Here is a 12,518-nt window from a genome sequence, read left to right as displayed (position 1 = left end):
TTTTTTGTTCTTTTTTGCCTGCTTCATTTACTGCATTTTTATATTTTCTCCTTTCATCAATTAATTTCAATATGTTGTAACGCCGGAAATGCATATCCTCCTATTTCCATCTATTGTACTATAAATTTGTTTTCCTTATTTTTGATACCTGAATATATGACATTTCTGTGTCTTTGCATATTGTAATTGTTTTACTATTTGTATATATATATTTATGCAGTTATGTCGATGTATAATTGGTTTGTTTCGTAAATATTATTTGTATTTTTACGCTGGGTCTTGCCTAGGGAAGACTGCTATTGAACGATTACATCGATAGGTCGTGTGAAGAATCAAAGTGTGTAGGATCTTTGGTAGGGTTAACTCGGCCGCGTGGAGCGCAGGCTGAGCAGAGTGAGTCTGGCTGGAGTAGCGAGAGGAGCAGGTGTGTTGTGTGAAGCTCCCGCGAGTTGCTGCGCTTTCGGGGTTTGGCAGCATGTAATTGCGCTCGACTTACGATGATAGTTTCTGACATGGTGTCGCGGACGGGAAGCATTAGCTGCCGCACATCAAGAGCCCGTTTTGTCTGGTGACCGTGTCGAGAAGAAGGCGCGCCAACATCCAGCTTCTGCACCAGCGACGGCCGACAATGAGTGACTGTCGCCACCTCCTCGATCGACGGCTTCACACCTTCAGTCAACCAACAAGGAAGACTGGAAGCACGTAAAGTTTTAGAACTGTATGGCAGACCTCAGCTTTTCAAACTTTTAAAATTGTTGCATCGCAAAAATTACAGCTACTTAGCATGAACCTTTGTTGCTCATTGTCCCAATTGCATTACCAAGCAGGGTCCCTTCCTTTTCCGAAATGAACCCGAGTGTCGTTGAAATTCAGACGCCAGCATTAAAGTACAATCATTCGATGTCACTGCTTTAATTTCAAAGTTCAGTTAAGGTATTCATAGCTGGCCACAATATTTAGACTACACAAGCACAAATTAAGAGTGCGAGTTTTGTTACCATATTTTAGCTTACCTGTGACTGCAGCTCAGTGTGGTACGTACTAAATTTTACAATTGTTAATTGTTCAGAATCATTTAATTGAAGTTCAAAGTTAAATCTCTTATTTCTAAGTTGTGTAGATTCAAGTAGCTTTTGAAATGATTGTTGAGGTAGTCCAAGACTAACCGTATTTTACTGAATTTCGATGTGCTTCAGAAAGAAAGCTCAATATTAACTTCAGTCACTAAATTAACTTTCGATTTTCCGGTTTTATTAATTCTTTTGCTAAATTAAGTCAGAGTGTAGCGAAATTTATTACTTCTGACAAACTTTCAGTTTTCACACAACACGTGTCAACCTTCAGTTGCCACGCTTCTAGTGCTAATTATATGTGCAATAACCTTTCTTTTTCAGTTACTATAGTAATTGTCCTTAGGACTGGCAACCGTAATTTCCCCCAAATCTCAAATATCTAATTACCGCTGGTTAATTGTTAACGTAACGGCCGCACATTTACTTTCTTTATTAACTTTACCCCTTTTCAAAATTAATTTCCACCAGTTTCATTTGCATTTTTCCTTTCATTTAGATATAACCCTTTCCTCCCTCTCTACCGACAGATTAACTTCGGTGACGATTGCTTTTCCCAAATTTCCATTAGGTACACGCGGTTTAATTTTTCACTGTCATTAAGGTCGATAAGTGAGGGGGAGGTTACAATGTCTTGCATTACCCAAGGATTTCTACTAGCCCTCATCTTTTTACCTACTTGATCCTCTGCTGCCTTCACTATTTCATCCCTCAAAGCTACCCATTCTTCTTCTGCTGTATTTCTTTCCCCCATTCCTGTCAATCGTTCCCTGATGTTCTCCCTGAAACTCTCTACATCCTCTGGTTCTGTCAGATTATCCAGGTCCCATCTCCTTAAATTCCCACCTTTTTGCAGTTTCTTCAGTTTTAATCTACAGGTCATAACCAATAGATTGTGGTCAGAGTCCACATCTGCCCCTGGAAATGTCTTACAATTTAAAACCTGGTTCCTAAATCTCTGTCTTATCATTATATAATCTATCTGATACCTTTTAGTATCTCCAGGGTTCTTCCATGTATACAACCTTCTTTCGTGATTCTTGGACCAAGTGTTAGCTATGATTAGGTTATGCTCTGTGCAAAGTTCTATCAGGTGGCTTACTCTTTCATTTCTTAGCCCCATTCCATATTCACCTACTATGTTTCCTTCTCTTCCTTCTCCTACTATTGAATTCCAGTCACCCATGACTATTAAATTTTTGTCTCCCTTCACTATCTGAATAATTTCTTTTATCTCATCATACATTTCCTCAATCTCTTCCTCATCTGTGTAGCTAGTCGGTATATATACTTGTACTACTGTGGTAGGTGTGGACTTCATGTCTATCTTGACCTTAATAATTTGTTCACTATGCTGTTTGTAGTAGCTTACCCGCTGTCCTGGTTTTTTTTTTTTTTTTATACATTATTATACCTACTCCTGCATTACCCCTATTTGATTTTGTATTTATAACCCTGTATTCACCTTACCAGAAGTCTTGTTCCTCCTGCCACCGAACTTCACTAATTCCCACTATATCTAACTTTAACATATCCATTTCCCTTTTTAAATTTTCTAACCTACCTGCCCGATTAAGGGATCTGACATTCCACACTCCGATCAGTAGAACGTCAGTTTTCTTTCTTCTGGTAACGATGTCCTCCTGAGTAGTCCCTGCCCGGAGATCCGAATGAGGGACTATTTTACCTCCAGAATATTTTACCCAAGAGGACGCCATCATCATTTAACCATACAGTAAAGCTGAATGCCCTCGGGAAAAATTACGGCTGTAGTTTCCCCTTGCTTTCAGCCGTTCACAGTACCAGCACAGAAAGGCCATTTTGGTTAGTGTTACAAGGCCAGATCAGTCAATCATCCAGACTGTTGCCCCTGCAACTACCGAAAAGGCTGCTGCCCCTCTTCAGGAACCACATGTTTGTCTGGCCTCTCAACAGATACCCCTCCGTTGTGGTTGCACCTACGGTATGGCCATCTGTATCGCCGAGGCACGCAAGCCTCCCCACAAACGGCAAGGTCCATGGTTCATGGAGGGGATCCCATGACATATGCAGTTGGATAGAAAAGTTCTGTGAGATGGAGAGCAGTATGTCGTCCTGAATGGTGTGACTTCAACAGAAACAAGTGGAACTTCAGGTGTGCCACAGGGCAGCGTAATAGGCCCGCTGCTTTTTACGACTTACATAAACGATCTGGTTGATGGTATTGACAGCGGCATTAGACTGTTTGCCGATGTTGCTATAGTCTACAGGAAAGTAGTATCACACACAAGTTGTGAACAGATCAATGAGGATTTGCAGAAAAGAAATGCATGGTGTAATGGGTGGCAGTTATCTCTCAATATTACGAGGGTTGTTTTTTAAGTAAGGGCCGTTCGTGTGTATAGTCCCGTAGTTTGCGCGGATGCCCCAACAAGCCACCGTGCCACTTGCCGGCATCCTTCCGGTTCACACTGATGCAAGTTGCAACTCTGTAGCTGATGTGTACGCATCACTGTGCTACTTTATAATGTTTACGATTATTGAATCGCCCGCCGCGTGTGAGATGCGGTCAGTGATACGTTTTTTGACCGCGAGAAGCCTATCAGCTGCAGAAATTCATCGTCAATTAACAGAAGTTTATGGCTTGAATGCAATGAGTGAGTGAAGGTAAAGTGCGTCAATGGGTTAGAGAGTTTAAAAATGGCCGTCAAAACGTCCATGATGAAGAACGCTCAGGCCGGCCCTCTGTGACCACTGATGATTTGGTGGCTGCAGTCAAAACAGAGATTTGTGAGGACAGAAGATTCACAATTTCCACTCTTTCTTTGGAATTTCCACAAGTTTCAAGATCGGTTTTGTACAAAATTGTGTCTGAAAACCTAAACTTTAAGAAACTGTGTTCTCGGTGGGTACTCAGACTCCTCACAGAGGACCACAAAGGGAAGAGATTTGCCACTTCATTGGACTTCTTGATTCGTTAAGAGGAAGAAGGGGATGACATGTTGAGTCAAATTGTCACTGGAGATAAAACATGGGTATCCCATATCACTCCCGGAAGCAAGCGACAATCAGTGGAATGGCGGCACACAACCTCACCCGTCAAGGTCAAAGCCAAATAGATGCTGTCAAAGCGCAAGATTATGGCAACTGTGTTCTGGGACCGGCGCGGTGTTTTGCTAGTGGACTTTATGCCATGAGGAACGACAATCAACTCGGATGCCTACTGTGCAACTCTAAAGAAGCTCCGCAGAGCAATTCAAAACAAAAGGTGCGGCATGCTGACAAAAGGAGTTTTGCTCCTGCATGATAACGCTAGGCCTCACACCTCTCAAAAGACTCGGGATTTGATTGATTCTTTTGGCTGGGAAGTTTTGGACGATGCACCATACAGCCCCGACCTTGCTCCTAGCGATTTTCACCTTTTCCGGTACCTGAAACACCATCTTGGCGGGCAGCGCTTCAATGACGACGATTAAGTGAAAGTGGCCGTGAACTCTTGGCTGTCGGAGCAGGCGGCCGAATTCTTTGAAGAGGGAATTAAAAACTTAGTTGACAAGTGCTTAAATAAACAAGGCTACTATGTAGAAAAATAGGTAAAAGTGTGTAGAATCAGAAAATAAAAGTTTTTTTACAAAAGTATTTGTATCTTTTTTTAAAAATAAAAACTGCCCTTACTTAAAAAAACAACCCTCGTAGTACGTGTAACCTACTGCGTATAACCAAGGCGAAAATCCCCAGTAATGTAAGAGTACAAAATAAATGCCCAGTCTTTGGAAGAGGTAACATACATAAAGTATCTGAGTGTGACTATTCTAAATGATCTCAAATTGAATGATCAGATTACACAAGTAAAAGTCAAGGCGAACTCTAGATTGCGGTTTATTGGTAGAATCCTGAAGCGATGCAATCCTTCAACAAAGGAAATTGCTTACAATACGTTAGTTCATCCAGTCTTAGAGTATTGTTTGTCTGTATGGGACCTTACCAGTTGGGTCTGATTCAAGAGATTGAGTAGGTCCAAAGAAGAATGGCAAGATTTGTGACTGGTACATTTAGTCATCGCGAGAGCGTTACAAATCTCATAGAAAGTTTGAAGTGGAATACACTCGCAGATAGACGACATGCTAAACGGAAGGGCTAATCACTGAATTCCGAAATCCAATGTTCGCCGAGGATGTAGAGCATATATTATTACCACCAACTTTCAGATCATGCAATGATCGCCATTCAAAGGATAAGAGAAATTAGAGCTCGTACTGAGGCGTTCAGACAGTCGTTTTTCCCTCGTGCGATCCGCGAGTGGAACAGAGGGGGGAGAATATGACTTTGGCGCGAATATTGCTGTCTGCCACTCACCGCTTGGTGGCTAGCAGAGTATATATGTAGATGTAGATGTAGATGTATCTATTAGTTGATTATGTCACTCTCACAACATGACTGGGAAAATGCATGATTCTATTTTAAAGTTTAGTGCAATATTATCTTGTGGTTGAGCCATGCAACATCATGTTCAGTAGCTAAACTTGATGCAAAATTATTTTAAATCATAACCCTGCATTCTAAATTGTGTAAGTTTCATTATGTTATATGAAATGAAATTAAATACAAGTTGAAGTAAATGAAATATTAATAAAATGCTAAAAAGGTTGTAGTCTTTGGAATGACTGATTATAGGCAACACCAAAGCATGTAGATTAAATGAACTGATCATTTATTCAGTCAGTAAAACACACAAATAATTGAAATGGTGGTCCTACAAAAAATGTGATTAAGCATAAAGTAAAACAACAATAATTATCAGTTGCAGTAAAGAGCATTTTATTTCATATTTATGTGGTAGTAATTCTCTGACTACTAACTAAGTAGTAGTGGTTCAAAAATGCCAGTTCCTGTTCCACCAAAATGTACAGAAAATAATTGCCAGCTCATCAATAAAGCAAGCTGAATATAGTAGTTAACATATCTAAACTCACACAATCACAAGTAGATTTCTACTGCTTAACCAGTATTATTTCAAAAATCCAGCTGAAATGATTCAAAGTTCAATGATCTCTGTAAGCCCACCAAATTTTATAACAGTCACAAAAATACATCAAACGGATCACAATTTAAAATAGATACAATTCACAAATACAACATATAGGATCAAAAAAGTGTCTAGATCTGCCCACCCCCTCATTCCACACACAATGTTCTCTATGTCTAATACGCTGCTGCAAGGGATGTATGCAAGCATATGGGCATTTTATTGGCACATGAGGCTATAGGGAGTTCATCATTGTAAGAGTATATGATAACAATTTCAGACCAAATGATGGAAAACTCATAGTAAACAGTGCTCAAACAGTTGCATCAGTGCAGTGTACCCCACTCTGGTGGACATGCAAGCATGTATTCTCACCTGTAAATGATTGTAAAGGTGATGGATGGCATCCTCTGATAGATTGTCCCAGGCTTCTTGTGCCTTTTGTTGCAGTCCAGCAATGGTTCTCACAGGCCTTGAAGAACAAGTAAGTTCCTATTGCATCATGTGCCCCAAGTATTCAGTTGGTGAGAGGTCTTGGGATCTTGCTGGCTAGGGCAGTCTTGTACCACAAACAGCACAGTACATTACAGCAGCCATATGTGGACATGCATTGTCCTGCTAAAAAGCCATTTCACCTTCCTGTTGAGAAATGGCAGTAGCAGAGGGATAACAACCTGTACAGTGTAGCAAACAAATGGATGATGATCAGTTGGCCACCACTGCTCGCATAGTGTGTCAGTCTTGGTGTGCGTCTGACTACACGGATATCTAGAATCTGGTCCACAGATGTGGGAATGTTCCACAGACCACTGTTGAGCGCAGCGATGTACCACCTATACATTGTGACCAAAATGTGCAGCAAGCCATTGATACGTCCACTCAGTTTCCCGCAGGCCGACAGTGTGACGCCATTCAAATGGCTGAAGCTATTGAGCAGGAGTATTTACTCATTTGTGGGACATGGGTGTTCCCTGTAATGAATATTACAAACACAGTTCATTTCTACACTCAGCATAATTACTGCCTGCAGAGTCAAAAAAAGAGAATGCACAGTCAGGCTACCTGGATGCGTTTTGATAGTCGATGAACATGAGAAACGAATCATTAACATTGTAACCCCTCTTTATGCACATATAATACCCTGGCGCTAATGAACAGAGTTGTTGAGGATGTTGCATTTTTTCCCCAGTAATGTAGTTTCATCACAACAAATTGATGAGTGGCTTTAATATTGGCTGAATTAACATTTAATTAATTAATTAATTAATTAATTAATTGAGAAATTGTGTAATAAACTATACATTTGATACGTGGCTACATAGGGAAAGGCTCAAGGGATGTCATCCTGTATTCATTTTCTGAATAAGTGTGAAGAATATGGTGTTCTAGCACACCTGCATAATTAAGAAGACATAAAACATTGTGCAATACAATAAATGAAGTAGTTAAAGTAAGGTGACTTTCAGTGATGACCTCAGCTACTATCCAATACCTTGATCTTAGAGATTGCATTAAGTGTTTAAGGGGTATTAGTTTGTAATGGTTTGTATAGTATCATTTTGATTTCTGTAGTTTTTATAATATAATTAATAATGAAATGTAATTACATGCACCCCATGGCCATGATGATGCTACTGTGTTTGGAATGTGATATGATGAATTTGTTAATGAATTTGTAAATTACAACATAAGTTCAAATGTAAATGGATAGGTCATTGTTAGTATTTCTTAGTAGGCATTCTCTGCTATTTTGTGAACGCCAGTTCTGCCCCCTCTAGATTCTGGCTGCCAAGCCACCAACTTTCTCTACCCTTTGGGCTGTGGGAAAAGCCACCCTCGGGCCACTGCTTGCTCCCTGGCATCAGTGGCCTTCCTGGCCTTGGGCTGTGGCCTGCTAGCCTTGGCCCAACTTGATTAAGCCTGTGTGTGTGTGTGTGTGTGTGAAGGAGAGAGAGAGAGAGAGAGAGAGAGAGAGAGAGAGAGAGAGAGAGAGAGAGAGAGAGAGATATGAAGCTGTACATCACATTGATGTCCAAGTATTTGAGGTTGTGGTGTGTGTGAGTGAGGTATGGTGGTTTGCAGATAAGGCTGTGCTTGTAAATGTGTGTTAATTGTTGTGAATGTTACAGGTCTTGATATTGGATGAACCCACTTCGGGGATGGATGTAGAAGTCCGAAGACAGGTCTGGAATTTGTTGTTGGTAAGTTACTTCATCATTATTAATTTGCCAGCTGTGAAAGTCATGTGGTCAATTCAGTGTAACCGTACTTTCAGATGCTGTATTTTGAAAGGGGGGATGGAATGTTTGTGGTTTCTTATAACTACATATATCGTATTTGGAAGATGGCAGCTTTACTAGCAAAAAATTGTTTTTCTCCTTTTTAAAGAAGCCATCTGCATAAAATGTCTTTAACAGAAGCCATTTGTAGATGCTGCATAGTCTAAAATTAACTTCAGACACAAACAATATCATATGTGTTTGACAACCACTCCTCCTCTGTAATAGAATTTTTGAATGTATTGTAGGATGATGGTGTGTGTGTGTGTGTGTGTGTGTTTGTTTGTTTGTTGAGGGAGAGGGAGTAACATAAGAAATCATGTAAATGGTCAGGTTGTTCACAAATGTTTCACTGAGAATGTGTACTATGATTGTAAAACTGTCTTATTTCATCATAGTGAAAGACCATAGTTGTGATCCATAGAATATGCAAATAACTAACATTAACAGTTAATGCTGGTGTCAGCTTTAAATGATTGACACTAGGGGAGACTTGTAATACATATGTACCTGAAAGGATTTTAATTTCAAGTTTGATTGGTTGATTAGTTGCTTACTTACTTAATTACTTACTTATTTACTTATGTGTTCCATGGAACGCTTTGCACAATATATTGTAATGGTGTTGAAAGAGTCTTTTTACAGAATATTAAATGTTTAAATATTTAAATATGCTGGATTTTGACCATTTACATATGAGCTCAAGTAATAGAAAACATTAATTAAAATAATTAAAATACTTAACTTTTGGAATTGGAAATCTGTTGGAATTATAGAGATAAATGAAGAAATGGATGGAAGAATCAGTGGATCAAAGAAATTGCCACATTGAACATTGATTTGTCCATGTTAATGGCAGGTGAACTTTATAGCTTTGAATTGAATTATTTAAATTTCTCGAATGAAGATAGCAACTGCCACATTTGTTATAGCATTGTTTTATGCCAAGATACATTTCAGGCTTTCACCCATCTTAAACTTGCATAATACATTTATATTGTTGTCATATAAAAGTTTTATTCAGTAAAATTGATAGAAGTATAAAAAAAAATTTGGGGGTCTCCCAACCAGTGACAGAAAATCCATTTGAAAAAACTGCAAAGGATTTTGGCACCTGCTTTGTTGAGGTCACCACCATTATACTGGGTGTTCATAATTAAAGTGCTGCTTCTAATGGAGGTCCATTGTGGGCTGTAATTATCATATGGCAGTGAAACTTGACGGATATGCTAATACAATAATGCAGACCCAATTTATGCTGAAAAATGAGGTTGATGCATTTGTGGTCACCAGGTGCAAATTTGGTACTGTATACTGTTCCTATGACGGTATGACATCCATGCTGTCATTTGACAAGCCTTAACATGAGTGAATGGTATGGCTGTTAGGGAGAGAGATGGTGCACTGTTAGTGAAACTGTTGTATGTGAACAGCAGTTACAGTGCTATATTGACGGAGTATGGCCACCTGAAAGGTATGAGGACAGGCCCAGTGTCATTAAATGGTAACTGACTGTGAAGCACACTCCTGGGTAGTGCTAGTGCTTGTGCAGTCTCACAAGGGTTGTCCATCCCATAGTCAATAGTGCGGAAAGTTTTGTGGTGTGTTTTACATTGATACCTGTACGATATCCAGACGGTGCAGCAACTGAAACCTCATGCTCTGCTGCAAAGTTCTAAATATGCTCTTTGCTTTCTGGCACAAATTGAAGTTGACACCATGTGGCTGGGCACAACTGTAGGGAGTGATGAATCACATTTTACACCACGGGGTGAGGTGAATACACAGAACTACTGAATTTGGGGTACTGTTAAACCATGTGTTGTGCACAAAGAACCATTGCACTCACCATTTGTGACTGTGTGTTGTGGATTCATGAGCACCTTCATTCTCGATTTTTTCTTCTTTCAAGGAAATACACCCAGAGGGATTGTCAGGTGTACCATGACTTCTCACATTATTGAGACCTCCTTATACAGCATGTTATTTCTGCTTTGAAAGAGCCCAACTGTGTGGAAACACTGTTTTCATGCAAGATAGGGCAAAACCTCTTGTCACTCGCCCATTGGAAGATTTGCTTGATGTGACATTCCATGAACGTGTCATCTCCAGAGGTTTTCCAGATGCACGGCCTGCAAGATCATCTGATCTGAACCCATGTGATTTTTGGCTCTGGTGATATCTAAAAGAAGGCATTCATCAGCGCCATCTCAGCCTCTTCCTGATCTGAAGTCCAGTATGGAGCAACATGTTGCTCACATTCCATGGTAACTACTGTGAGCAACTGTTGATGACATTGTTTTACAGATGCAGCATCTCATTGACATTTGCAGTGCTCATATTGAACACACTGTGTAAGTGGCAATTAATAATAAAATTAACGTTATACCTTTCTCACTTTTCTGACCTCTTCTGCCCACATCCCATTCCTAATCCATTACGTATGGATACGTTTCTATACATCTTTCTTGTATCCACAGTATCGCATTTGCACCTGGTGATAAAAATTGTAACTAATTTGTTTTCCAGCATAAATTGGTTCCGCATTAATGCATTAGAATATCTATGAAATTTTGCTGCCATACAATAATAATAGCCCACACTTCGTCTCTGTGATTAGCTGCACTTAAATTATAACACACTGTATAACATCACTGTCATTTGTAATGTTCCAGTGTGAGACTCAAAAACGAAAAGCACGCATGTGCTTTTGAAAATACAGATTTAGTGACAAAACATAACCACAATATGAGGTGGCATGTTTGGCAAAACTGCAAATAATAAACGATCTACAAAACCAACAGAAAAATAAAAATGGACAAACATAAAGTACAAAAACAGTACATATGGTACTAAATGAACTGTTGAAAATGAATTTCTAATAATGAGAAATTTTGTGCTTTAAAATTGATAGCATTAGATTGCACAATCAGTGTTCGCTGAGGTGTAAGAACTCGTCAACTAAATAAACATTAGAAAAATATGCTGGAAGCACAACATAGCCTAACAGAGAATATAAATTATAATGCAAACTACAAAGGAATTTTTATCCATGTGGGGACAGATCACTTTTGAAGCTGCAATCAATAAGGTTTCTTCAGTGAAACAAGAAATGTGATTAACACTTCGGAAAATGTACTTGTACATCAAGAGTAGTAGTAAGTGGCATTATCCACAGTAGATCAATGATCCTTATATATACAGGCAAAATAAATTGCAACATCAGAGAATAGTGTAATCAGCTTGGAATAATAATTATAGATCCTAGTAACTTAATGACAACAGATTACTTACAAAGCACGGCCTGCATTTGGTTAGGGTTTACAACAGTAAGCAAGATGTTTATTGAAATATGCAAAATTATGATCAATAAAGGAAAATGAATGTGAGTGATGAGGGTGACAGGCTGCCTGAAGGAATAAAAGGTAAAAATAAAATAAAAAAAAAAACTATAAAAAGGTGTGTTTAACACTATTAAAAGCACATTCTTGATGCATTTAAACATAAATGGCATATATATGAAACAAACAGTGGAAAGTCCAGGTTGGAATATCATCAATATTATGAAAAGGATAGATTACTATTCACCATGAAGATGACACATTGAGTTGTGGACTGGAACAACAAAAAGACTGTTAGTTTTCAGCCAAATGTTCCTTCAGAAAGGAAATGGGCACGTGCGCACGTGCACGTGCCCACACACACACACACACACACACACACACACACACACACACACACACAGACAGAGGAAAAGATTACATCAAATTCTTTACTAATGTAAGTACGTGTGTTGAAAGCTCTACTGTTTGTTGGAGTGTGGTGGGGCAGCATGCTATGAATTACCTGAGTATTTACTACTACCGGCTTGAGGCAGTGATGTTATATTGGGCCATATGTTGGACCAATGATGACCAAATGTGGGATACTTTTTCAGGTTCATTAGAAGTCTTCACCCCTCTTTCAGAATTTCAGCTTGTTGCTTTTCCATGATATCATCAGACAGATAAGAGTTCCTGTGAAACTTTTACTCTGTCTTACAAATTCAAACTGTGCTGTTACAGTCATATGATGGCCTCAGTTTGCTTAGCTCATGTTGCTGAGTTTACAGTTACAAGCTTTTGGTTGCACGAAAGGTGGGTCACTCTCTTTTGGATTTGTTCC

The 12,518-nt window shown here is 39.2% G+C and overlaps 1 protein-coding gene across 2 annotated transcripts in view; it reads left to right on the top strand.

Moving 5' to 3' along the window:
* Nucleotides 1-12,518, top strand: part of LOC126175225 (phospholipid-transporting ATPase ABCA1-like) — a 455,526-nt gene that overhangs the window by 210,726 nt on the left and 232,282 nt on the right. For both annotated transcript variants that reach the window (XM_049921856.1, XM_049921857.1), the window contains exon 12: nucleotides 8,205-8,276. In XM_049921856.1, coding sequence (XP_049777813.1) covers nucleotides 8,205-8,276 — 72 coding nt within the window. The remainder of the gene's footprint in view (nucleotides 1-8,204; nucleotides 8,277-12,518) is intronic.

Source organism: Schistocerca cancellata, chromosome 3 (genome assembly GCF_023864275.1).
Source record: "Schistocerca cancellata isolate TAMUIC-IGC-003103 chromosome 3, iqSchCanc2.1, whole genome shotgun sequence".
In the NCBI taxonomy this organism is placed as follows: Eukaryota; Metazoa; Arthropoda; class Insecta; order Orthoptera; family Acrididae; genus Schistocerca; species Schistocerca cancellata.
Note: the sequence above shows the minus strand (reverse complement) of the source record. Positions and strands in the feature narration are given on the sequence as shown.